The 24,996-nt window shown below is 39.9% G+C and overlaps 1 protein-coding gene across 1 annotated transcript in view; it reads right to left on the reverse strand.

Annotated features, from left to right (window-relative positions):
- The window catches only part of LOC107185434 (furin-like protease 2), a 540,167-nt gene that overhangs the window by 4,484 nt on the left and 510,687 nt on the right, over positions 1–24,996 (reverse strand). Inside the window, 11 exon segments of the mRNA XM_015573110.1 lie at positions 306–505; positions 1,925–2,393; positions 3,282–3,530; positions 4,661–4,848; positions 8,919–9,384; positions 12,747–12,963; positions 14,533–15,007; positions 15,009–15,163; positions 16,057–16,229; positions 18,477–18,771; positions 22,910–23,113. Coding sequence (XP_015428596.1) covers positions 306–505; positions 1,925–2,393; positions 3,282–3,530; positions 4,661–4,848; positions 8,919–9,384; positions 12,747–12,963; positions 14,533–15,007; positions 15,009–15,163; positions 16,057–16,229; positions 18,477–18,771; positions 22,910–23,113 — 3,091 coding nt within the window.

Genomic DNA, 24,996 nt, shown 5'->3' on the forward strand with positions numbered 1-24,996 from the left:
TCTCTAACCCTTCCTTGCATAGTGCATATTTCCGTTGCTCTTCCTCCCTCCAGGACTTATTTGCATCCTTTACACTGCCACACCTCGCTTTAGAAACTATTTTATGACTACCTCGCGTGACTTTTTTTTTTATAGATATTGTGGTACCCTGTCTACATTATAATACTGATAACACTTATTAGATTTCGAATGCTGGATTTTATTGAATTGCACCTATCAATCCCTCTTGTCTATTAACATTTTTGGCCCATTACTTTGCGGGGAAGAATGTTATTTAATTCTGTTAAAAGTCCGGGATACCGTACCTTTGCAGGTGCGACAGTAGTGATGGCACTTCTGACAACCGAAGTTCGACTTGAAGAATCCTTCGGGGCACTCCGGATGGCATTCGCCCGCTGCCAGTTGCCAACCACGAGGACAAGTCACGCACTGATTCCTCCTGGGCCCGGAACACGTGTTACAGGATAGATAACATTTGGCACATTGACCTCTATCGCTATAATACCTGCATATACAAAGCATGTTTTTGTTAGTGTCTCGCCGGACAATTAGTATTCCTACAATACTTTCTTTTTTCTCTAACAATTTATCATTCGGAATTCTTTGTTGTCAGTACTGCAGTACTAAGCAAAAGAACCAAGGCCACCTTCGTATCCTCTTAATATCATTCAAAAATAAAAAATCTTCTTGAAAATGAAAAATAATTTTTTCCTAATATCGTCAAATGTTATTTCTTCTTAAGATCTTGTTATGGAATCTGAATATCTCCATTAACACGTTGTACGCGAAAAACGAGAATTACCGTTTTATGCGGACTGATCGTAACTTGTGGGAAATGGTAATTACCATTGCGAGGAGAATGATCGTTGCATGTAGGAAACGAGAATTACCGTTTTATGTTCTTACGTTATGAAATAACGTAAATGTTGGTTACCCCGCTCCGTGCATACGACGTGTTTGCCTGAGCCAGTATACAATGTGTTAATAAACCCATAAGAAGTACACGAGGGAAAGAAACTATTTCTAGCAATATAGTTAACTAGTACAATCCGTGGCTTCTCCATCACGATTAAATTTAAGTGTTTTTAACGTTACCATTACAACTACTTCTTCATTTATATCGAGAACTCAGTATAATATTTAAAATCTTCACCAGGATTTTATTTTATTTGTAACTTGATAGAACTCTTAATAGGATAAAAATAGTTCCAGCACCATTCAAATTTCCATAAATTAACCCACACAAATCCATACTTACACGAACATATCCAGTCTACTTATAAGTTCTAACTTATAAGGGAACTTTGGTATCCCGAAAATTTCGATTGTTTTTAAAACTGCGCAGATTTTTAGGGGACCTCAATAGAAACGTCAGACAATTTTTCGTTTTTGCTGATATTCGGTTCCTCAAGGTAAAACCACCCCTTAACGGTCGTGTGTTTTCCTATTTTCCTGTATATCTTGAAAACTATATTACAATAAAATTTTAGAATGAAAATTTAATGGCTTTTAAAACAAGTGCGTAATAAAATTGTTAAACATTTATTGTTTAAATAAATAAATAAATAATGAAATTTCTTAAGAATTTCAAGAGACAGTTCTATAGAAAATGAAAATTCATTAAATTTTCATTTGCACAATTTTCTATATCTACTACAGTTTCCGTGACGTAAAAGAAAACAGGAAAAAACATATTAACCTTCAAGGTGAGGTTTCACCTTGAAAACCCAAAAAGGAGTAGAAAAGAAAATTACCTAATACTTCTAGTGATGTCTTTTACAAACACGCGAAGATTAAAAAAAATCGAAATATTCGTGGTAAGTACCAAAGTTTCCTTGTCAGTTATTGTTATCTTCTTGTCTACGTCTAATCAATCAATTCCCATCACCATCGATAGTATCAATGATATTAAAAAAAAACTGACCCTTGAGCGCAAGACGATCTGCACTCTCCGCTCTGCAGCTGCAGTCCGTCTTGGCAGGCGGTGCAATTCAATCGTGACACGCAGGTCTTGCAGGTGTGCAGGCACAGTACGCAAATTGGCCTCGAAGGTTGAGCCACGGAGTAATAGCCGTCGTCGCACTGATAGACGCAACGTCTTCCCTGAAGAAGAAGGGAGTTCTGACAAGAAATGCAATGGTCTTTGGTGGGTCCAGCGCAGGTCTTGCACGACGTATGGCAGGGTTTGCAGTGACCACTTTCGTAATATTCAGACGTGTCACAGCGGTCGCGTTGTTCAGGAGCACAGAGACCCTCCTCGTTTATGCTCCAATCATCGATGCATCTTGTGCAGGTCGAGGTCGCGCAAGTCGCACATCCTGGCGGACAGGGAACGCATTCACGCCGTTTTTTATCGGCACTGTAACCGGCTGGGCAGGACGCTCGACAGGTTCCTGAAGATTGGAATTGAATAATTTGAACTTTTAATTACTATATGTCAATTATTTTGCGCTGGTCGACATAGCGTGTTCGCAATGTTAATGTAGCCGTCCATTTGAGAGTATCTCGCGCGAATTGCGCTCGAAAGTACTGTCACGACATACAGCAAATACACAGACAGTTGACACACAGTTCAGCGATGCTCTCAGGCAGTCACTCTTAGCCGCGTAAACATTTGTTTTTAGCGCGAGATACCCTCAAATGGTCGGCTGCCTTTAGAATGATCTTTGAAGTTATAAAATAACAAGTGATGCTTGTGTTTGAATTGTCCGTTCTTTTTACAGTACATACACACTTCATTTTAGTCATCTTACAGGAAAAAGTGGTCCTTATTTTTATAATTATGAAATCAAGAAATTTGTGAATGGCCAAAAGTTTTTGGATTCGGGTGTATGTTACTTTGTCTAAAAGTCTTCGATACAAAGGTGTGTTACAATCATTCAGATCGTCTAGGGTGAGACAAGTAAAAAGAGGATTGCATGTGGCGTTAAGTAGGTGTATTTAGGACGGTTTTAAAAAGACAAGTAAGATAAGGATAGTATCTAGACAGACAGGTATAATTATGTCTTTAGTGAAATAAGTAAAACGAGGAAGACTTTCGTAACGAAGTAAAATAAAAATAGTTATCAAATAATTATTATGAAGATCACTTTCGATCAAACAAGCACAAATCTCATTTACACAGAAGAAATCTAATATTCTCATAAAAAATATGTACACCGTGTGTTCCGTAAATAGTACTAAGGAAGCTTCTTCGAGAAACAGATTACCAGGCCATCAGTGTGGCTACGAGCTACGTTAGTCTACTTTTCTAACGGATTACCGTGTGCACGGTTACGTACCGTTCAGTGAAAACAATCCGGACCGACAGGAGATGCATTGGTTCTCGGCGGTGCCGTTGCACGTTTCGCACGTGGAATGACACAGGGCACAGTTGTAATCTTGCGTCTCGTAGGTGTACAAGGGACACGCCGCGTAACACTTGTTTTCGTACATCACCAGATGATGCTCGCAACTGGTGCATTTGTCCGGCCTATCCTGGCAGCTCGCGCAGTTCGCCTCGCAGGGCACGCACGTACTGTTCTCGGTGTCTGAAAACGCGAGGATCCATCGTCTAGCAACATCGTTTGTCTAATTAACCTAAGCATTAAAGTCACCAATGATCGATACACGACTAACCAATAGATTACACTCGATTTACCAATGATGGACATCTAATGCCCTGTAAGAAGGGTCAACCGCACCTTGGGGTTTCCCCCATATCGGTTACCAGTGATGGACACTCGACCTATAAGTGATCGGCACTCGGTTTACCAGTAGTCGACACTCGATCTACCAATAGTCGACAATCGACCTACCAATGATCACCACTCGATCTACCAATAGTCAACAGTCGATCTATTAATAGTTGACATTCGACCTACCAATAGTTAACATTCGATCTACAAATAGTCGACAATCGAGTTACCAGTTATCGCCACTCGATCTACCAATAGTCGACAATCGACCTATCAGTGATCGTCACTCGATCTAGTAATAGTCAACACTCGATCTATTAATAGTTGATATTCGACCTACCAATAGTTGACAGTCGATCTACCAATAGTCGGCAATCAACCTACCAGTGATCGCCACTCGATCTACCAATAGTCAACACTCGATCTACTAATAGTTGACATTCGATCTATGAATTGTCGACACTCGATCTACCAGTGATCGACACTCGACATGCCAGTGATTCTATGGGGGATAGTGGTGACTAACGACGCCGGAATTAATTACAAAACTCGTATAAAAAGCCGTGGTAACACTTGTAAGCTTTTCAGACAGAATTAACCCTTTAGGGTCCTAAGTATTCTTGACATTATATTTCAGACTTTGCATAAGTATCACATACATAATTCTAGTTTGATTTGAGAATATGTATATCTAAGATTTAAACAGTCCTAAGATCGTACGGCAGGGCCTCCCGTATCCGAATTAATACAGAGCCACAAGTGTTCGGATAAAGGAATTTTCGGTTAATAGAACAATTACTTTTCTCATACTACACTTCATATAGTTAAAGAGGAATCAAGAAAGTATGTGTGTAGCGAACACCTCAGTCCAGCGTCGTGACAGAGATATATAAAATTCGCGAGTTAACACATTAGGAATGAATCCTCCCGTTTCTTTCGAAACACCAAGGAAATTTTCATATATCTGACTTGGCTTCGCTTACTCTCGTAATATCCTTCCGGGCATTGCTGCAGACACACGGCCAGGTCGGTGACTCGGAGATGTGCAGGTGCACAGGAAAGACAGGAATCCTGGCCAGCCCCGGCGCAAATCTCACAGGACTCGTGGCAGGGCCAACAGACTCCGCCCTGGTTCGGAAAACTCCTCGGCGGACATCGACTCATGCACGTACTGCAATTGTAATATTTTCAACAAAAATTCATTTCTCCATTTACCATATTCTCGTTCGATAAAAAGCGCAGGTATTACGAAACGTCAGATTTTAATCTTTAGCCTGCGAATTATTTGGAAACAGAACGCTTGTTATGGACGATATGGTAATGCTCTTGTTAATAATTTGAAAAAAAAAAACATCCAATTGTCTGTGGATTTTATAGATTTGTAACCTATAGGGATATGTGAAGTACAACAAAAACCAAAACCTTCAGCAGATGCAAGGGATTTTTTATTTTAGTTTGAACATAATAAGATACTTATTGCAAAAATAATAGTATCGTAATTTAAATACAATGCGACTATAAAAAATAAATACAAAAAGATACTTAAGAGAAGAAAAAAATACCTACACTTTTTCTTGTCTTATGAATAGACAGTGAATATTTATGTACTTATAGCGTCCCTTGACTTGCAAAATGTAGAAAAATAAAGATTCCAATAAAATTTAATACTATTTATGTATTATTATTAACATATTAAAATCCATAGTATGTAATATATTATAACCCATAGTAGAAAAGAAATTTCTCGGTAATTTTGTCTCTTCTATATTAGTGTCCAAAATTGTAAATTTGCATAAACATCCGCTGTCTATTTATGAATTACTGTACAAAATGTTATTCTGCATAAAAATCCGCAGTCTAGTCGTTACAGAAGAAACGTATGACTGATGCTAGAGCAAGGACAGATTTGACAATGGTCACTTTCAGAGTCTCTTATTACAACGAATAAAGGAAGCTTAAAAGCGTGGTTCGCAGTCAAAGGGTTAATCGTAACAATGGACGTATCGCAGCATTTATCGTTTCGAGTAGTTAAATAAGCGATTTACTATAACAGGCGTGTAATGTGAATCGTGTACCGCTTTTATTATAGTTTCAATTTCTTTGATCCCTACAGATCGTGCTGGTTTTCACGTGGGTTTTGTTACTGTGAGTCCTTTTAATACAAGCGAATGTTAAGAGTTAATCAATTACCCAACAACCAATTTCACGGTTGAATGAGTCAAGATAGAAAGAATAGCTTCATTTTCTATTGTAGCGAAACTTTCATTTCCTGTGAACACACGGCGGACACCGAGGCTCGCGGCAATTGCTTTAATCTTGGGGAATTAACAGTTCAAGTTTCTCATTCAGTAACGCAGGAAAAATTTATCTGACACGTTATTACTGGGGCACGGAACAGGCGTTGTTTGTCTTGCCGACGAGACGATGAATTTCAACCGGGGTTTAATTAAAACGGTTAATTCAATCGAAAAAAAGCAGGTTGATCTTATTGTTAATTTGTCCAGCTTTTGTCTTCGATATCCGAGGAAAGTGTTGTTGATTTGTGCCCGTGTTTTTATAACCAATCAATTACTTTTGTATTCTTTATAAATTCAGATAAAATAATATAGCAAGCGAACCGATGAAAACAACCGTCGATAGAAGCATTTTGTGTATGAATTTACTTTAAAATTTTACACAAAAAATTTTCCATCGTGTAAAAATTCACTTCATAGTTGAAAACTGAGCGATGGAATTAAAACGGTAGAAAGATTCAAGTTCTGTATAAATATAATGTGACGACAACATTTTTATGTCAGTGAAACATGATAATTATAAACGAAAGTACGTTTTTGTATTTTCCATGATGAGGACCTTGTATGTGACTGTTAAATCGAACCGTACCGTAGTTTAAACAGTTATTCCAGCGTCTGGCAAATTTCTAAACACGATTTTTATCGAAACCAAAGCTTCACGTTCAATGTTTTATTTAAAAAAACACCGTTCAAATTTTTTTGCTTCCTTATACTGCAAAAAACAAATCCAAAATCCACTGTTCTATTTTTACATAAAAAGTTTCGCTCTAAATAACGTGCCACGCCAAACGTTTGCGAGCCGCGATGGATGCGCAGATGGTGCAATGTACCGTGAAATGTATCGCGAAACGAAATAAATGGCAGCAGAGACGGATGGCGAGTTTTCAAGGTTTTTCTAGCAATTTTTTTTCTCCCGGCGTTCAAAAAGGGCTCATCTTCGTGCGACAAAAAAGAATACCAGACAGGTGTTAAAAAATAACAACGATGTCATATCTTTCAGAACGAGGGAAACAAAAAATTGCGTGAACAAGAACAATATTTCGTTTCGATATTAAGCATTCGTTAAATTAAATATTTAAATATTCAGGAGAATATTTTCGGTGGACGTTGATTACCGACCATCAGACCTACCTTTTTTTTTTAAATATCATCGATAGATTTTAACGAACCACATACGTGAAATTTCAATCGAAAACATGGCCGTGCGCTTTCGAATAAACTGTAACAGGATATATGCGTATTGATCGAAGAACGTAACACGCTAAAAGGGTCGCAAATGTATCTACCCCAACTTTCGACTTGTTTGAACATCATTTGTAAAGCCGTACCTCAGGAAATTTCCATCAAATTCACTGTCTGCTCTGCAGTTATCAGTGGAGACTCACAGTTATTAGTGGAGACTGGGTGAAATTGTAAATAAACGAACATGAATATTTACTTATCTAGTGCACAGTCACGGTTGAAATCGAACCGTACCGTAGTTTAAACAGTTATTCTATGTTGTACCAAAATTTCAAGTACGACTTTTTTCGAAAATAAAGCTTCAGGAGAACATTTTTCTGAAAATAAGATTATTTTCTTCTCTTTAATGATCAGAAATCATGTAATTTTAAGAAATCTGCGAAAGAATCTACAAAAGAATGATTACTGACATGTTCTAACCCCTTTGACATTGTACACCTTTCGTAAGTAAAATTATTTTGTACCGCTAAAGTTAAAGGAAACATTACAGGTGAACGAAGTAATTGTTTCATTCTGTATGACATTATGTTTCCTAGTCTCTTTTTAATTATTGAAAATTATGCAATTTAAAATGAAACTGACGATGGCTTCGAAGTCGGATAAACTCCCGCAAAGCATCCACACCTCTAACCAACTATGACATACCTTTTTTCTTGAACTGTCTCTAACCAACTCTGGAGCATTATACTGATCAGAGAAAGATTTTATACATGACACTTTCGTACTTTGTACGGAAAAGTTCGGATTTCTGTGAAAATTACGGTACCTACGATTTTCACTCTTTCTTTGTTAATAACTTTTTAATAAACAATGATCGGCGGTTTAAACCTTTTGGAAGTTACTCGGGAGGGTGGCCTTGATAACATGCCAAGGTTAGGGTCACCAGGTGTGGGTGCTTTCCGGAAGTTCACCCAAGAATTATTAATATGTTTTGCTCCCAGACACTGTATAACTTCCGTAAATTAAATTATTTTCTATCGTAGTCGTCGTCGAAAGCAGAGTAAACATAGCAGGCAGGGAAATTTATTGCCCCGCCCTGTATAGTACCGTAACTTCTACTCCCTTTTGAGTCATAAAAAATCATGTAATTAACTCTTCAATAACGGCCTCCGTGTGGTCACTTAAATACTCTCTTGGTAGCCTTTCAATCAAATATAGTTACGAAAAATATCTCAAAATTTGATTTATGAACAGATTATACATAGTAACGTGTATAACGGAAAACTAACGTCGTCCCTGAAGGGTTAAAAAAGACTAATGATGACTTTGAAGTTCATCTACAAAAGAATTATTCCTGATATGTTTTGGGCTCCCTGACACAGTATACTTCCCGTAAATAAATATTTTATACTATCCAAAGTTACTGTCTCATTCCACAGAATACAGTGCACTCCGCTTATTTGGGCCACCGATTAATCGAGGTAGCCGTTTATTCGGGACAAAGCTCAAAGAACAAAATTTAATCGAATGTACATTATTTACCAATGTGATAAGTCATACAATTGGGACATCCGTTTAATCTGGTCAAAGGACGCCATAGTTCCGAGGTGTCCCAAATAACCGCAATACACTGTGCCATGCTTCCTACTCCCTGTCTAATTATAAAAAAACATTCACACTCTACAAGCAACCATACCTCCGTTTCCCACGACAAGATCCAGCACCCAAAACTCCAGAATATGTCAAAATTGATGAATCCACTTACTTGTCGAGTCGGTAATTTTTACAAGCAATGCACTGAGTGGGCCCTTTTCCGTAGCAACCCTGCGGATCGCACTGTGGATCGCAGTCGTGCAGAATCTTTCTGATGGCGTCCAACGAGTCGTCACCGACTTGGGACGAGGACGACGGCGAGTCGAACGCGGATGACGTGTCGCCGGGCAGACGATTGGTCAGGATTGGCGCCGATGATCCGTCCAGGGTTGCGACAGACGCCTGGACGTTCGAGGCAGCGCCGACGTACGGGCCCTGGTAGCCCTGAAAGGTAGACGAAGGAAAGAAGTCGACGTCGCCGCGATGGCCGTGTGATTGCGGAGCATCGTCTACAGTGAATGGGTAATGCACGGAGGCGTACGAAGAATGCGCTTGTACCGGGTTAAATTGTCGTGTCCGGATCCTGATCGGATTCGTCGCTGTCCCGTAGAAGATCAGCTGCCACTTCTTCAGGATTCCTGTAACAGCGGACCCGAGAAATGGGAATGAGAAACTGACATTAATTATTTCACAGGTTTTATTGTCTTTGGAGGCTTATTGGACAGTTCTTTTCATGATTTTTTGTCGGGTATTTTGGTTCTGTCCAACAGAGAGATCCATTGGACGATTCAGATCGTATGCAGGTTTATTAGAAATAAATGTGGGAAAGTTAAAGGATCTATTTTAGTTAGACACCTGGGAGTTTAGTTAGAAGACACCAGACCTAGTCTATTATTTTTGAGAATTATTCTCATGTGGATGATAGCACCAGTGAAGCGCTGGACAAGTAAACAATTCACAGACGTTTGTATCTGATATCACCCAATTTTTCAGTTTTGGACGAAGGTTCGTGGCGGTAGTATTTAAGGTTACTGGGGTTACTGGAAGTGTATAAGGTAGAAACGAGTTATAGATTACCTTTACGCGTGAACAATATCATAAGATCCTTTGCGTACAGAATAATTGTTCAAAGGTAGAAAACAAGATTTTGCTCGTGAATATTGAAAACTGCCCAAAACAGTCAATGAGAATTGCTCAGCTCTGCACCAGTGTTTCTTTGTTTGATAATGGAGTAAGAATGAACCTTCGTTTAAATGGAAGTCAAAGATGAACAACAATGCGTAGTCTTCGTGGAACTGCCCTAAGATACTGACTAATGATTACTGTCTTGGTTTTCGAATGCGATAAGTTATTTCCATAGGTCTTTAAATATTGTGGAGGCAAATAATTGAAGATTAAAGAGAGTGAATTAAGGGTATTTTACACATCTTTCGTGAATATAGAATGTTTTTATCTTTAAATGTTCTTCTAATTCTCTTTTCGTAACACTTTGTCGACTACTTCTACCGTGATAATCGATTAATCCTGGATATCTGAGGCGTTAGAGGATTTTAGAGATCTTACAATGTTGTAACAGCGGAGAAACCAATATCTTTTCCATGTTGTGAAAAAATCAGAAAATCTTACGAAATTATCTGACAGATATCTGGGAGATCAGAGTTATTCTACTTTAAACAAGGGAGTCTGCCACTTTTATCCCGAGATATAGTTGCAGGACGTCGCAAATGTGCATTGCACTTGATTCCTGAAAAAATAAACATCAGATTAACAGAAAGAATGTTTCGTTCTCGCGGATTAAGGTCCCTCTACTCATAATACAGTCTTGTTAATTACATTTAGTGTAATTGTTATAGTGGCTGTAGTGTGCATTACATTAAACTGCACCCTTCCAGAAGATCCTATGAGCCAACGGGTCGACAAAGTGTTATTTTGATTGTAAGAACGCACTGTAATTTACAGTATAATTACTTCTAATAAGCGTGCTGGCCTATTAAGTCTGGTAAGACTATTATTACTGTTTGTTAAGCCTCTGTGACACCTCGTAACTTCAAAGTTACATACATTTATGTACTGCACAACACAATTAGAGTCTAGAGTATCCGTCAATAATTTCTTGAACATTCTTTTATAAAAGTAAATTTAGTTATTTGTATCGTACAAAAATATGTCAATTTCTAAAATTTATAGCATTTCTGTCGTTACTTTCGATTGACGGGCGTAACCGGACTGTCTACACTAGCGATCCCCTAATTGTTTTGAGCAGTGCATTAAGAATATATTAAATAAACATTTTTGTTATAATAATAAAACATATATGGTAAGAAATTTACAGTTTTAACACGTTGATTGCCACAGTGGAAAAGGCAGTACGTAGCCAGACACACTTTATTTCGTTTTTTAAGTCATAAATCTTTGAAAATATATGCGTTTGATTAATAGAGATTGCTTGTCTCGTTTTAAATTATACTGTGATATTAATCTTATATCAAAATTTTGTAGAGGTATTTAAATAATCCAGCATGTTTTCGATGTTTCAACTACGAGTTATCTCGTAGCTGGCAGTCAAGGTGTTAATTTATATTCTACTCATACCATTTAGTTAGTATTGGTAGTAGCAGTAGTATAAAGGTTATTGAAGCAAGCCTCGAGTTGTGTGGAAAGTTCGTGATCATTTCAAGAGTAGAGTAGTAGTTCACAGTGTTCAATTAGCATCTTATTTCCTCCTTCCCTTTATTTTTACGTTATCCTTACCATCTCTGGATAATTTTATTATTCCAGTCACATAAAATTTCTCATTATCTTGATGAAAATAATCTTAAACGTGCTTCCGGGTGACTTTCCATTTTCGACGCCATTTTTACAGGAAATCTCTCAATGCTCCAAGGAAATGATCACTCGATAAATAAGGTGGATGCTGTAATAGTGCAATTGAAGTAATGCAGTCTTTTTTACACCTAATTCATAATTTTATGCTTGTATATCTTTTTCTTTTCTTTTCTTCGGTAAAAGGGTAACAAGAACTCTGTGCTTGGAATAGCACGAACTTTCCAAACCATCGAATATGTCGATCTTAGTGTACCTCTTTAATCACGGAGGGTAAATACAAGCCCCACAACAATGTTTCAAAATTTCGATTTTCCATGCTTTAGATTGATTGTAAGCAAGACATGTCGAAAGTCTGATAGAGCCATCAGTAAACGTCTATATGACAGATGCGTATCAATGTATCAACGACTAACACGAAATCAATATTTTCTTTACTCTACATTCTACATCATACCTTTACGAAACTTTTATCACCAATTTCCTAAGACTTCTGCGACAAGAAATAATTCAAAAACACTATTCTTGGCGTAATTTTTAATGATCGTAAAATGCCAGTAATTCGAATTCCATACAATTCAAAATAGTTTACAAATACCATACAATGTACAAAAATGATCAATTTTTATTAGCTTGTGATTCATTCTATGTCCTCAGATTCCTTCGCGATTCCTGCTTGTGAGGAGCTCAGAAATGCAAGCAGTATCTCGCTTTTACAGCCAATCAAACCAGGAGCATCGAATAAAGATCGTCAGACGTTTAAACACATCCTTTGCAGTTAACTCTTTAACATCCAGTGTTGCACCGATGCAATTCAAAAGTGCGTCAAATTACGTAGTTTCATCGATGTGAAGTACATAAATATAAGTAAATTCAAGTATGTATTCCCTCCAAAAAAAAAAAATAAAAAAAAAATAGCTTGGTTTAATATCGATATTTTCGATTTCGAAATATCAGTCTCATAATTTTGACATAACGTTTTAAGGGTCTGGGCATTAAAGAGTTAAGGAAATTAAATGTTCCATTCTAACCAGAAGAAAGACAGAACAAACATTAACTGAACTCATTAAACACGATTTCATTCCGTTGTTAAACAGCCAATTAGTTCAGCGGACAGTTAGATCAATGTCGAGGTTATGCTTCTTGAGACCGAGGTGACTTAAATAAGAGTACTTGCCGGGCGAGTTGACATGCCGGTTCCCGGCGTTAATGATCTGCAGGGTCCACCGACCGTCCGCTTTCTCGCCCCAGAAGTGCACGCTGAGGAACGGCCAGTCATCAAAGTTCGCGCTGAGGACATCCCGTGGCCTCTCGAACAGCAAAGTCGACGTGGTGCCCATCGGCGAGGTCAACAACAACCTCAAATTACCCCGTGGGAAGAACCTCAGTGAGACCTGTTCGCGAAAAGAAACATTTGACGTCCCCTTGAAAGAAAGGGCCGGGAGAAAAATGTTTGTGATCCATCCTGTGGAAGATGGAAAACTTCGTGAACACTTCCACCACGACAATATTGTTCTTTTTAAACTTCGGTTTACCTAGTTGCAATGTTCTCCTCAGTGAATCGATAACGCAGCTATTATTTATGTGCGGCAATAAGTGATAATTAAACGAGCGCCATGTTGTTAAACGCGGAACCCTTTCAACGGGGGGGGGGGGGGCGAATAGATTCCAGGGTTCAAATTTATTTTCAGTTCATATAAAAAGCGTAGTTCTCGCACGGGTTTACGATTCATAAAAACGGTTCCACGGTGAATTTACATTTTAATGATCAGTTTATTCTTTCTATGTGCGGAACTTGCAAATGTTCCCCGCGTATTACGAGAATTTAAAAGGTCCAGACCCGGCGAAAATGTATTATGTATTCTGCCGAGCGGAAAATATTAGCTACTATTCATAAATACCGGCTGAGAAATAGCTCAGTCACTTTAACATCGCGGGGTAAGAATTTCTGGCGGAGCGAAATGCAAATGGTGCAAATTACGTATCCTGGACTAGAGAGATCAGCTCGATTCGTTATTTCAGGGAAACACGTAATACGCAGAGTCGAAAGATTTTTTTCAATACTCTTCGCACGTTTTAGAAGTCTAAAAAGTGTATATAAACGGATTTTTCGAAACATGGAACACCAATGAAATTGCAAGCTCCTGTATTTAGAGCAAAAGGCCTACAGAAGGAAGATGTGCGTCTCTCTGAAACCAAACTGATCAATTCCATCTTGAATAAATTTCTTAATTTCAACAGCATGCCTTCGAATGACACTTTTAGGTCTCTTTACGTGATTTACAATCCAAAAAGCTACAAATTCGTTACATTTTCACGACAATCGTAATCACAGCACTTTATTTTTGATCGGCCTGTAGCGAAAAGGTTACTAAAACTTGTATCATAATTCATTACGTAACATTTATATCTTCGTACATTTCAAGTCGAATTTAAAGCAGTCATTTCTATAATATTAACGATCTTCATTCTGCAGTGAATTCTCGATAAATGCTCAAAATGATCTTTACGATAAATGCTTCTGCTTCATGCCCAACTACTGGTAGGTTCCTGTCGAATTTATGAGGTGCAGAAATAGTGTCTCTCTATGATAACTGTTCGAAAGCAGTCCCGAGTTTCGAGCATTAATCGAAGATTTACTGTATTCCACAGTGTTAATCAGTTTGGTTTCTGTAACTGGTACAGTTGTCACGTATGCTTAGAGTATACGAACTAGGACAAAAAGAACAGTTTAAGGCTTGAGTAGCTTACTTGGTCAAAGCAATTGTTCAGAAAGCGAAAGACCTAACCTCGCCACGAGTTTGCTACCCGATCAGCCGATTACTTTTCCCCCCCGTATACTCCCCTATAGAAGCTCGTGTCACGGCGGTGGCTCGAGGAGGCAAAGAATCACACACGTGACAGGAACCGCATCTTCACGTCAATATACTATCGGTGTGTCAGCCCCCGGGGGTGATTCTTACCTTACACTGCACGTGCTCGAGGAATCGAACCTCGTTCAAGGATCCAGCGCAGCCGGTGACATCCATGTAGACGCTCAGCGTATAACCGTAGGTCGGATCGATACGTCTCTCCTCGTTGATCTCGTCGGACTTGCAGATATGTTGGGGTGGCACGTTGGTCCATTGTTCGGCCAGACTGACCATAGCGCCGGCGTCCATCAGCCCGTAACCGAATTTGTGGGAGACCTTCCTCTTGACTCCGTTCAGTATCCATCCGGGTTCCTTCTCGAGGGGGCCAGATCTAGAGGTGAGCACTACCAGGTACTGCATGTCCCGCCAGGTGAGGCTCGGATTCGCTTCCAGCGCCAGCGCCGCGATCCCAGCGGCCAACGGGGCCGACGCGGATGTCCCGGTGTGTTCGACGGTGCAAATATGATCCGGCCGTAGCTTCGCGTCCATGTCCACGGTCGCGACGCCCTTGTCGTTGCCAGGCGTATTCCTCGAGGTACCAAGGTTTGTAGCCGCCCTGGGTAGCGCTCGATATGGACAGCGTGAAAATACTGTTCGTGTAGCCGTCGCAGTTGCAGGAATCCGTGTGACGACCGCCGTTCCCCGACGCCCACACGAAGATCGACCCTTTGCCTTTGCGACCCTTTTGCAGATTTATTTAAGAATCGTTAGCCTTTGGTTTGGTTCTGTGCGGACTATGTTAGCTTTTGGGTCTGAGGCTTGATTGTCGGGTATCTTTCGCTTTTGAATGTTTGGAGTTTCGGGATGTTTGCGGGTGGGGCTTGACTTCACGGATTGGGTACGCGGAACCTCGATGAGACTCTGCGGGAACGTAGCTCAAAGGTGATGCGGTTACATTCTTTCTTTTTTGATTCGTCTTGTTTATCGAGAGATTCGAGGAAGACGTGTTTACGTTGACTGATAGGGGATGGTAGTTTGGTTTCGCAAGGTTGAGCTGATTTCCAACAGAGTCCCGACGATATCGGTATTTCTCGATTGACAAGCAGCCCTTGTTACTAGAATTGTTGAGATTTAAGAAGGCTATCTGCTGTGATGGTTCATTGATTCATAGTTTTTTTTTTTTTTAAATCTTACCTATTTTAGACTACACCCTGAAGAGTTTATTTCGTTATTGGGGTTCTTTTTCATAATGGAAATGTGATCAGGGCAAAGTTTAGATGTATCTTTTAGAATTTAGACTACTCGGAACATTTATACAACTGCAATTTTTATATTACTCTGAAATACGTTGTTGATCATATAATAGTGATGGTCTATTAGAATTTGGTTTGCGTCAACTGTATATTACAATCGCACTAAGTTATTATTTATCATTACTAGAAGACTCAAAGAAAATGAATGATACACACGTTTATTAAATCCACTTTGAAATCGTCATCACGTGTCTGACTCGATGTTACAAGGCAATGGGTTAATACACTCTGGTTCTGGGGTTCAGATATACATTCCAACGAGTTTCCTCTAGCTCAAAGATACAGGAAAAGAATCAAACCAGATCAATGTCATGCAACTTACGCTCGTTACACCGTAAATAAACGCCCTCCTGGCAAGAGGTCCAGGGCCATCGACAGTTTTCCCGTCGTCCTCCGGGCCCCAAGAAGCGCTGTATATATCGATGTGATCAGGATTCAATCCCAGCGCTCTGGCCTCGACGGCGTCGTTTACCGGGCCATCGAGCATTCGCACGCCTGAGAACACGGATGGTATGTACGTCAGATAGCTTTCCTTCTCGTTGCCTATTGCGTCCTCGTCGTCGTCGTTGTCGTCGTCACCGCGGGAATTCGTGCACACATACCCCAATACACCCTCATTCGCGAAACGTCGTCGAATCTTCGCGACAATCGCGCTGCGCCTCCGCCAATTTCTAATTACGTGAATTGACGTTCGTTTTTGCCGGATAGGGTAGGACGAGCTACAGGTATTCCGAGCGCGTTAAATCGATCTGGTCCGTATTGTCGACACGCATTTTGATGGAAACGAATTGAGAAAATTATCGGAATTCGATATATCCCATGGGAAACAGTTCCCCAGTCGGGGCGCGACTTATAACGAGCCCTCCGACACGGAATGATTGACGTTTTAATAATTGTTACAAGGCAAAACGAGGACCGCGAATGGAAACGAAACGACGAGGGGTGGGATCGACGTCGCGACGGCGATTAAGGTGACGACAAGCAATTAAACACCATGCGCAGCCGGGGACCAACGCGTGAAAAATCGAATTACTCGATGTCGTTCGCGCGGAGGGATGGAAAAGGGGTTGCTTTCGTTGTGAAATCGAATCTGGCTGTGGTCCGATGAGAAACGTGATTGTATACAGAGCAATTTTAATTCGAGGGAGATCTTCGGAGAACAACGGATCGAGATAAAAGGAATTGTGATTGAAGTGAAAAGGTGACGAGCACCTGTGGCAGTGAATTAAGGGTGAAGTAACGCCACGATGACAGGGCAAAAAGGATAGGATAAGTTTCGGAGTGATTTTAAAGAAATTTACGAACTTTATTAAAAATGTAAACAAAAATAAAAACAAATTTTGTTTAGAATTTTTTAATAGAAAACAGCGGTACAATAGCCGCACAACCGATACGTATTTTCTACTGAATCATTCTGCGTTGGAATTGTTCATGTCCTTTGGACCTAGAACAAAAACAGAAATAGTTTTGTCATGTACACACCATGTGTTTTGCAAAATATTGAAAACTCCTTTTGTAATTAATAGTTTTATAACAAATGGCGAACAATTGAAAACAATTCTTCCCTTCTTGCCAGAAAATTTCTTATAAAAATGTGAATTATAAACAGAGTTTTCAATATTTTGCAAAAATCGTGGGTATTTCTCTGGTGTTTAGTGTGTAGATGACAAAACTTTCTGTTTTGTTCTGGGTCCAACGGTGTGGACGTGAAAAATTCCAGCGTGGAATGACTCAGTGGAAAATAAGTGCCGGTCGTGCGGCTATTCTGTCGTTACTTTGTATTTAAAAATGTTAAGCACAATTTTTTTCGTTCTGTTTCATACATATCATAAGGATCTCATGTAACATTTATAATAAAGTTCATGAATTTCTTTAAAATCACCTCGAAAGTTATCCTATCACCGTGGCCCTTAAAGAATGTTGAAATACAATTAATGTTAGTTTGTCGTGAATATTTAACACGACCATGAAATATTGGACCGACTTGGGGTGTTATGATGCAAATATAGAATATGAGATGATAATTCGAATGGGCTGCAAATAATGTGATTGAACCGGTGTGTAAGCATAATATTAACACAGGGTATGATGCATATAAACAATTGTAAAAGGAAACTTAGAACTGGGTACCTGAATACCCGGTTGCCTACACAAGGGTTAAAGATAGAGAAAAATATTATTCTATAAAAATTTCATCAAAATATTGTGCTAAAATTAATTGAAAATGATTTATACATCGTACGTACTCATTCCATAACTTCTATTATATCGTAACAGAATAATCATTTACTGTTCCATCAATCATGAACCAGAGTCGAATACTTTTGGCCAATACTGTAAATCAGTTTATACCACGAGACGTGTCAGATGTGCTTTCGAAAAGGAGTCTCAGGATTGCAACAGTCACACGGTCCCATCCTCTCGTAGTTGCGATTTGAGAAAAATACCTCACAGAGGAAGAAATCGTAATTCATATCAGTGGATGTAACGGAGTGGGGGGGGGGGGGGGGAGGAAGTCACGGCTAATAAAGAGGCCCCTGTATCCGGATGAAATTTAATTTGCTGGAATTGCGTTTTCATTTCGGCACGGGACACGGAGAGATCTAGCCGGGGGACCATTATTTATGAGGTGTACCGAGGCGAACTGTCTCCGTCCACTGCCCCCGGGGGCGTGTTCCAAGGCGCGGCGCGCGATCCCACCAGCTCCGTGCTGTATTCGCTCGAAAAATCGCAATTTCTTACCACCGATGCTTGCGTTGTAGGCGACACCGACGCCGCAGTATTGGTTGAACGCGACCGCGGCGACCTCGCCGGCGCATCGAGTGCCGTGCTTGTTGTCGCCGTTGTCCCTTGGCATCGGATCGTTGTCGTTGTCGTTGATATCCCAACTGGCCTGGTGATCGTAATTCAGCGCCAGATCTGGATGATTCGTTTGTATGCCATCGTCGAGGATCGACACGACGACACCCTTGCCCGTGTAACCCTTCTGCCAGGCCGGGCCAAGATTCATGTCGTAGCCATCCTTGGCCCCGCCGTTCTGAAACAGAGAATTGCAGAAGGATACGATTACACCTTGACGATCGTACAGATTTATGGTATACAGTAAATCCTCCATGAGTGTTCGAAGGCTCGTTGGCACTGACAAGGAGAGGTACCCAGGTGTAATGCTGACTTTTTAATGAGGTTTAGCACAGTGATAGAGCTTGCAATTCTGAAGCCAATTATGTTTGTTTCAACCGCATATGGAAATTAGTTTATGGAATAGTTAATGTTCAGGGCCGAGGAGCCTTCGGACACTTATCGAGGATATACTGTGTGGGGTTGTCTACAGAGTTCTCATGTAATTAGGTCATTCCATAAATTCGTGTTGATATTTATACCGAAACTTTGATCAATATCTCAAGGACACCTTTAAATTTTATGAAAAAGAACTGTCACCTTCTCCTACAACTTGCTTCTATTTTTTCGGTACAGCCTTTGTACCGTCGGTACTCAATTTCTTTGGTTTTTTGTTAAACTACTGATCAGTAATATATTTTCTTGTTGGTTGGCATTTTAAAAATTTTTATCAACTAAGAAGTGTTGCCATGTCCAAAATAGATGATAATCCTATTAGGCAATGGTCGGAGAATAAGGAGAATGTGGTAGAATTTTTTCTGAACATTTTTTGCCATATGAGGTCTAACGTTGTTACGAAGAAAAATCACTTTGCTTCTATTCAATAGTCTTGAACGTGAGAAACACTGTAAAATGTAGTATAAATACATCAGAGCACGAACGAGGAGGTGACGTGTTGAAAATCTGTTTCTCACCTCACTATTCTGAGGATTGTTTTCACTGGACCGCTGCCATTAAAAAAAGTATGTGTCGAATCCATTTCAGTGTAATACCCCAGTGACCAAATTCATCGAAATCGACGTGTTAGACTTGAGAGGTATTCCTTGTTATCGGAACTACCTTGCTTACACTGCTGCAACCATGTTGAAATTTTCCAATAAAATTTTTTTATAATTTTCGATCTACCAAGCCTCCCTTGTGAGTACGGTACCAGTTCCGCTTGTACGTACCGGAGATATTTTGTCACAGAAGAGTGGATTCTGTTCGATATGGCTGATATATGAAGGTCTTTCTCTACTAGAACCTTTAACCAGTTTTACGAAAGCAATATGGATTTTTAATAGAATACTGAAACATACTATCTGGATTTTTAGTTAATTTGTAAATTAGATTGATTTTGGTCAAGACTTAAAACGAAATATTGGACATCACTCTATATGTATAACTGAAGATAAAAACACTTACAGTGTTTATCTGATTAGAAAGAAGGCCATTTTACTTCTAAAAATAAAATCTAAAGTAAAAATAGAGTTTAAAAATGAAATTTAAAATAAAAATAGGATTCTAAGTAGAATCCAATAATTCTAGAATCAAATTTAATTGAATATTCTGTTGCCCGACCAGTGACGGACCCATACTACTTACCTGACAAGAAACGTTCTTATTCCCGATCCTACGGATTTGCACAGCACCAGACTGTACAAACCTGTTCTACAAAACACTCCAACACAAGCAGCTAAATTTTCCTAACAACGATTCACGTCGTCGCATTTACATTTGTTCGATTATTAACGGAGGGGGGAATCCTGTAATCGAACATTTGTCCAATAAATTCGCCGAACGAAACGATTGACGAATGGAAACGCCGTCGATCGTCCACTGCCATTCGTCATTTGAGCAAACATTTCATTAGAATCATATCGAAAAGTTTCGACGTCGTTGTCCCATAAATTCGTTCGCCCGACACGCGAAGATTTATCATTGTTACACGCGTTTTGATACGCGCAAAAGAAACCCTTCAATTGTTTCTACCCGGCAATTAGGAGAGTTAATTAATGTTCAAACACTGCAAACATGATATTTCATTTCCGGCTGGCACGATAGAGAATCACCCCGAATTGCCGCTGTTTGTTCGGTACACACATAATCTACGGTTCAATACACTGGATTCGAGATATCACACGGCGACATTATGGTCGTTCGACACCACAATCGTGCACGTTAAGAATCGACATTTCCTCGTTCTTCTCGTCGATACCGAACGAGAAATTTCGAACAACTAACCGCTATACTCGGGCCTTTCTTTTTCGTGTCGGTTCATAATTCCCGGCACGTCGCCTCGAACGATCGTTTTACGCGTAGAGACAACGGGCGATCGCTGCTCTTGTCGTTTCTGGAATTAACGGCGGAAATAGGATATACGGTTGCGGGTATTAACAATGAGATGTTTTTCATCCGCGAACAGGATTCCGGGGACGGAACAAGCACTGACCTCTCTACCGAAATCCTCACCCCCCCCCACCCCAACCCCTTTCTATCGAACGCATAAATATCGATTCGATGATTTAGCCATTTAACGGGCTGATACTTCACCGGGCCGAACAATCGCTGCGATCAACGACCAATTGGACATGATTCGGCATTCGTGAAACGACGAACGGTCGTTTAATTGTTCCATGGGAGGTCGATTCGCGTAAAATTGTGCATCGTCGATCGTAATTTAAATTTCTTTATCGTGACTGGATCGATATTACACGGAATTTTTACGCGTCTATAGCATGTTTGCTATTACTTCTAAATGACTGGTCAGTACATTCTTACAACGACGATTAAAATGTTATAACAATACATTTTCTCAGATCTTTTGTGACTTTTATTACGACATGACATTAGAGAAATTAGTAAATTTTCAAAAGTTTGCCATATTTATCGATCTATCGAAAAAGATATTCGTTTATCGTTGGTAGTTCTAGTGTTAAATATTCGAGGTAGCAATAAGTAATCCACTGTTTTTCTAATTGTGAGATAATACTTTGGAATATTTATGAAAATTCATAGGAAGTTATGATAATTGTTCTACAAAATCTGTCACCTGCACTCTAGGCAATATCTTATACAAAATTGATTAGAACAAATTAGTTTACCAAGTAAACATGTAAACTTGCACTAATTATTGCACAGTTACACAAACCACGCGCCTGATATAGTAATACTAGGTCATAACATATGAAATGTCTGTTCGAACACTTTAGATTCTTCACCCAGATTGTATCATGAAATATATCGTTAGCCTGCAGTATGGTCTACATAAAATTAAATATCGATAAATGGTTTTTTCTCTTTCGTATACTGTCTGTTTGAAATAATGTTGGAAATTCTTCAGTATTCTTTTCGCGACGGTACAATAAATACATACGAAATTCGAGTCATTTTCCTTTATGAGTTTAAACTCGATCATTCTGCGGCCAAAATTGCACGTAATATTAATACAGCTTTTAGGGAGTGTAGTGATAATGAACGTATTACAGTGATTCCTCGATGAATGCGACCCCTGTGGAACCAATCAAAACAGAAAGTAAACAGAAGCTAAGCAGAGGTTAGGCTTCGGGCAAAAAACAAATTTCTGAGGGGTTAAAAATCGTTCCGCCTCGCCACGAATGCTAGTTTTCTAAATATTTTCTGGAAATATTAGCCTTTAAAATGACCCCAGTAGACCGACGAAAAAGAAGATAAATAAAGATACAAAGGTCTTAATTGAAGCAGATCCTTGCAACTTGCAGAATTTACTGCACAAATCGCTACAAGTGCTACGATGGTATCGAAACATTAAAATCGATAAAGTGAGGAACTCTAAAAATAAATCACCCATAAACTGAAAAAATCGGGCACCACATATGTTACGACTTAATATATATTATAAAGCGATTGCCGAAGAGTTGTATTAGGTGTAAGCAGTTACAAACACGAAGACATAGTCGCCATTTCACGGCGACGGTTTCACCGTAAAGGGAGACGATGAAAAAACCATAAAATCTTTCCTTTCGTTACACCTTTCGTGAAACAGTCCACGAGAATAAACATCTGCAGTTTTATGGCAGGCACTGTGTCATTTAACGACATCGATTCAAGCCTGCTACGGAACGGACAGTCCGGGCACGAAGAAAATCCTACGGAATCGAAATGGCTAGGGGCTGGATCCCGAATACGTTATAACTGTTATCGGGGTGTCGTAAAGTCCGCCACGTCCGAGTCCGGTAGGGGGTGGGGGGAGCGTAGTCGCGTCACGTAGTTCGTTTTGGTCGGTCCACGAAGGAAGTAGAATCGAAGGGCCCACTTACCAGGTACCACTGTTCCTTAAAGAGCGGATCCGTGAACAGGTTCTGGAAGGGTATCTCCCTGTTTCTTTGCCGATGGAACGTGGCCTGCCTAGCACGAGGGCCGAACTCGTCGAAAAACGCCGGATAATCGCCGAACGCGTACGACGTGGGCACGAAGTCCCTCTTCTTGCGTCTCTTCTCATGCTGCTGCTGGAACCACCGCACCTGCGAAAACAGGAAAAAGATTTTTCTGTAGACGATTGCACACTCGAGGATCTGGGAAACAGGGTCTTTGGTTAGTTTAGCTGACCCGACGAAACACGGGTTGCTGTATTTTCAAAATAACGGCCGAGGAGGTACTCTTAGCGTTCTAGGTCCCATTCGCGTTTACAAGTGACGACTATTTGTTTGGACGGTGACATAAAGGAATTTAAAGCTTATAAAGGGTGTCTCAGCAAGAACTTGAGTTTTAAATAAATTATAAAATATATTAATTTAACTGTTTTTTTACATTTTATTATTGATATCTTCAGAGTTATTAATGACATTAAACATGAAATAAAATGTAGGTTAAATGGCCACTGCTGGTCCGATGGCAGGTATGTATTCTTTTGACGAAATTTCGCAGTACGTTTTGGAGTAGGGGTCGGTGGATTTTACGAATTTGGCGTTCAATTTCTTCTTTGAGTCTTTGAATTGTCTCAGGGTGCTTCACACAGACGTTACTTTTCAAAAGGCCTTTTGTTTGCATTCTGTTCTCAAATTAATTATAACTATAACTAAAAACTTCCATCACGTCTCCTCATTTTTGCAAAAATTTATCTCCACAGGAAAAATTGTTCAACAAATAATCCACATTCGAATCGGTAAACCAGATCCAGCCTCTAACGCAATCCAAACAATTCATAATAACTAAACTGCACACGTTTATGCAAATACAGATTTTTCCAGCTCAATTTACAGGAACTGAAATTAAATCAAACTCTTCGTATTTCATTTACTACTCCACCAGATTCCAAACAAAATACCAAACCTCCCAAAACTTCATCAAACTCTCACCAACAACACTGAATTCTACAAAATCATATATCACGTAAATGCATAAAATCCCTGGTCTACAAACAACAAATACAACGTGCAAACGCAACATCGTAGTTTCACCCGTTCCAACATTTCCCCCGTGGGTCTCCTGGGCCTTTTTATTCCCCAGTGTTTGCAAATTCCCCAAAGTACATATAATACATACGTACACGCGGCTGGTGGGTACGTAAACGCGGGAAACATTACGGAGCGCGAAAGGAGCGCACGGTTTACAGAACTGGAGCAATAAAATTAATTTTCACGAACTGTTTATAATGCATCGTCACGTTTCCACTGGGCTAGGTGAGAGGGTTGTCGGCCACGGTAAAAGCAGTTGAAAAATTCGCACGTCGCCTAACCAGTGAATTTTCAAATGAGAGAGACAGAGACCCTCGATCGAGTTACGATTCATCGTTGGAATATTCATCGGGTGCGAAATGGGAGCGAGGAGGGTGGCGAATTGCGGGTACGGCGCCGTATGGCGTGACTTGTAAACCGTGCGATCGGAATGGGGAGAAACGTTTTCGCGGGCGGGACTTCAGCTAGGCGAAGCGTGAAACGCTTGGGGACGCCATCGGTCATTGTATCATGCATATTGCCCTCCGCGACCCGACACAGCTCTGGGAAGAGCCTAAGCATAAAATTCCCGGCCTCTGGATTTTGGCCAACCTCCAAAATTCCCTAGGCTCGTTCCCGTTCCGCCTCGATAAGTGTCACGGTCGTGGCGCCCACGTGTGTTGCACGGAAGAGAAAAAAAGAGAATGTGGCGATGAAGCCGCAACGAGATGTGGATCGTCGCGTCGATCAATGGTGTTGTGTATACACCACCTACCAGACTACCTCTCGTTGCAATGTATAGCTGTATCTTGTTATCCCTTCGATAATTTGTATTTAAGACAATTATTATTTATAAAAAAAAATTAGAGTCTTGATTAAAATGTCCGATTTAAAAGAGAAGAAATGTGTGTTATGGAAACAACCGACGCGTGTTAATGCTTATTATAATTAATACGTGTAATGATATTGAA

Source organism: Dufourea novaeangliae, unplaced genomic scaffold (assembly GCF_001272555.1).
Source record: "Dufourea novaeangliae isolate 0120121106 unplaced genomic scaffold, ASM127255v1 scaffold18, whole genome shotgun sequence".
Taxonomy (NCBI): domain Eukaryota; kingdom Metazoa; phylum Arthropoda; class Insecta; order Hymenoptera; family Halictidae; genus Dufourea; species Dufourea novaeangliae.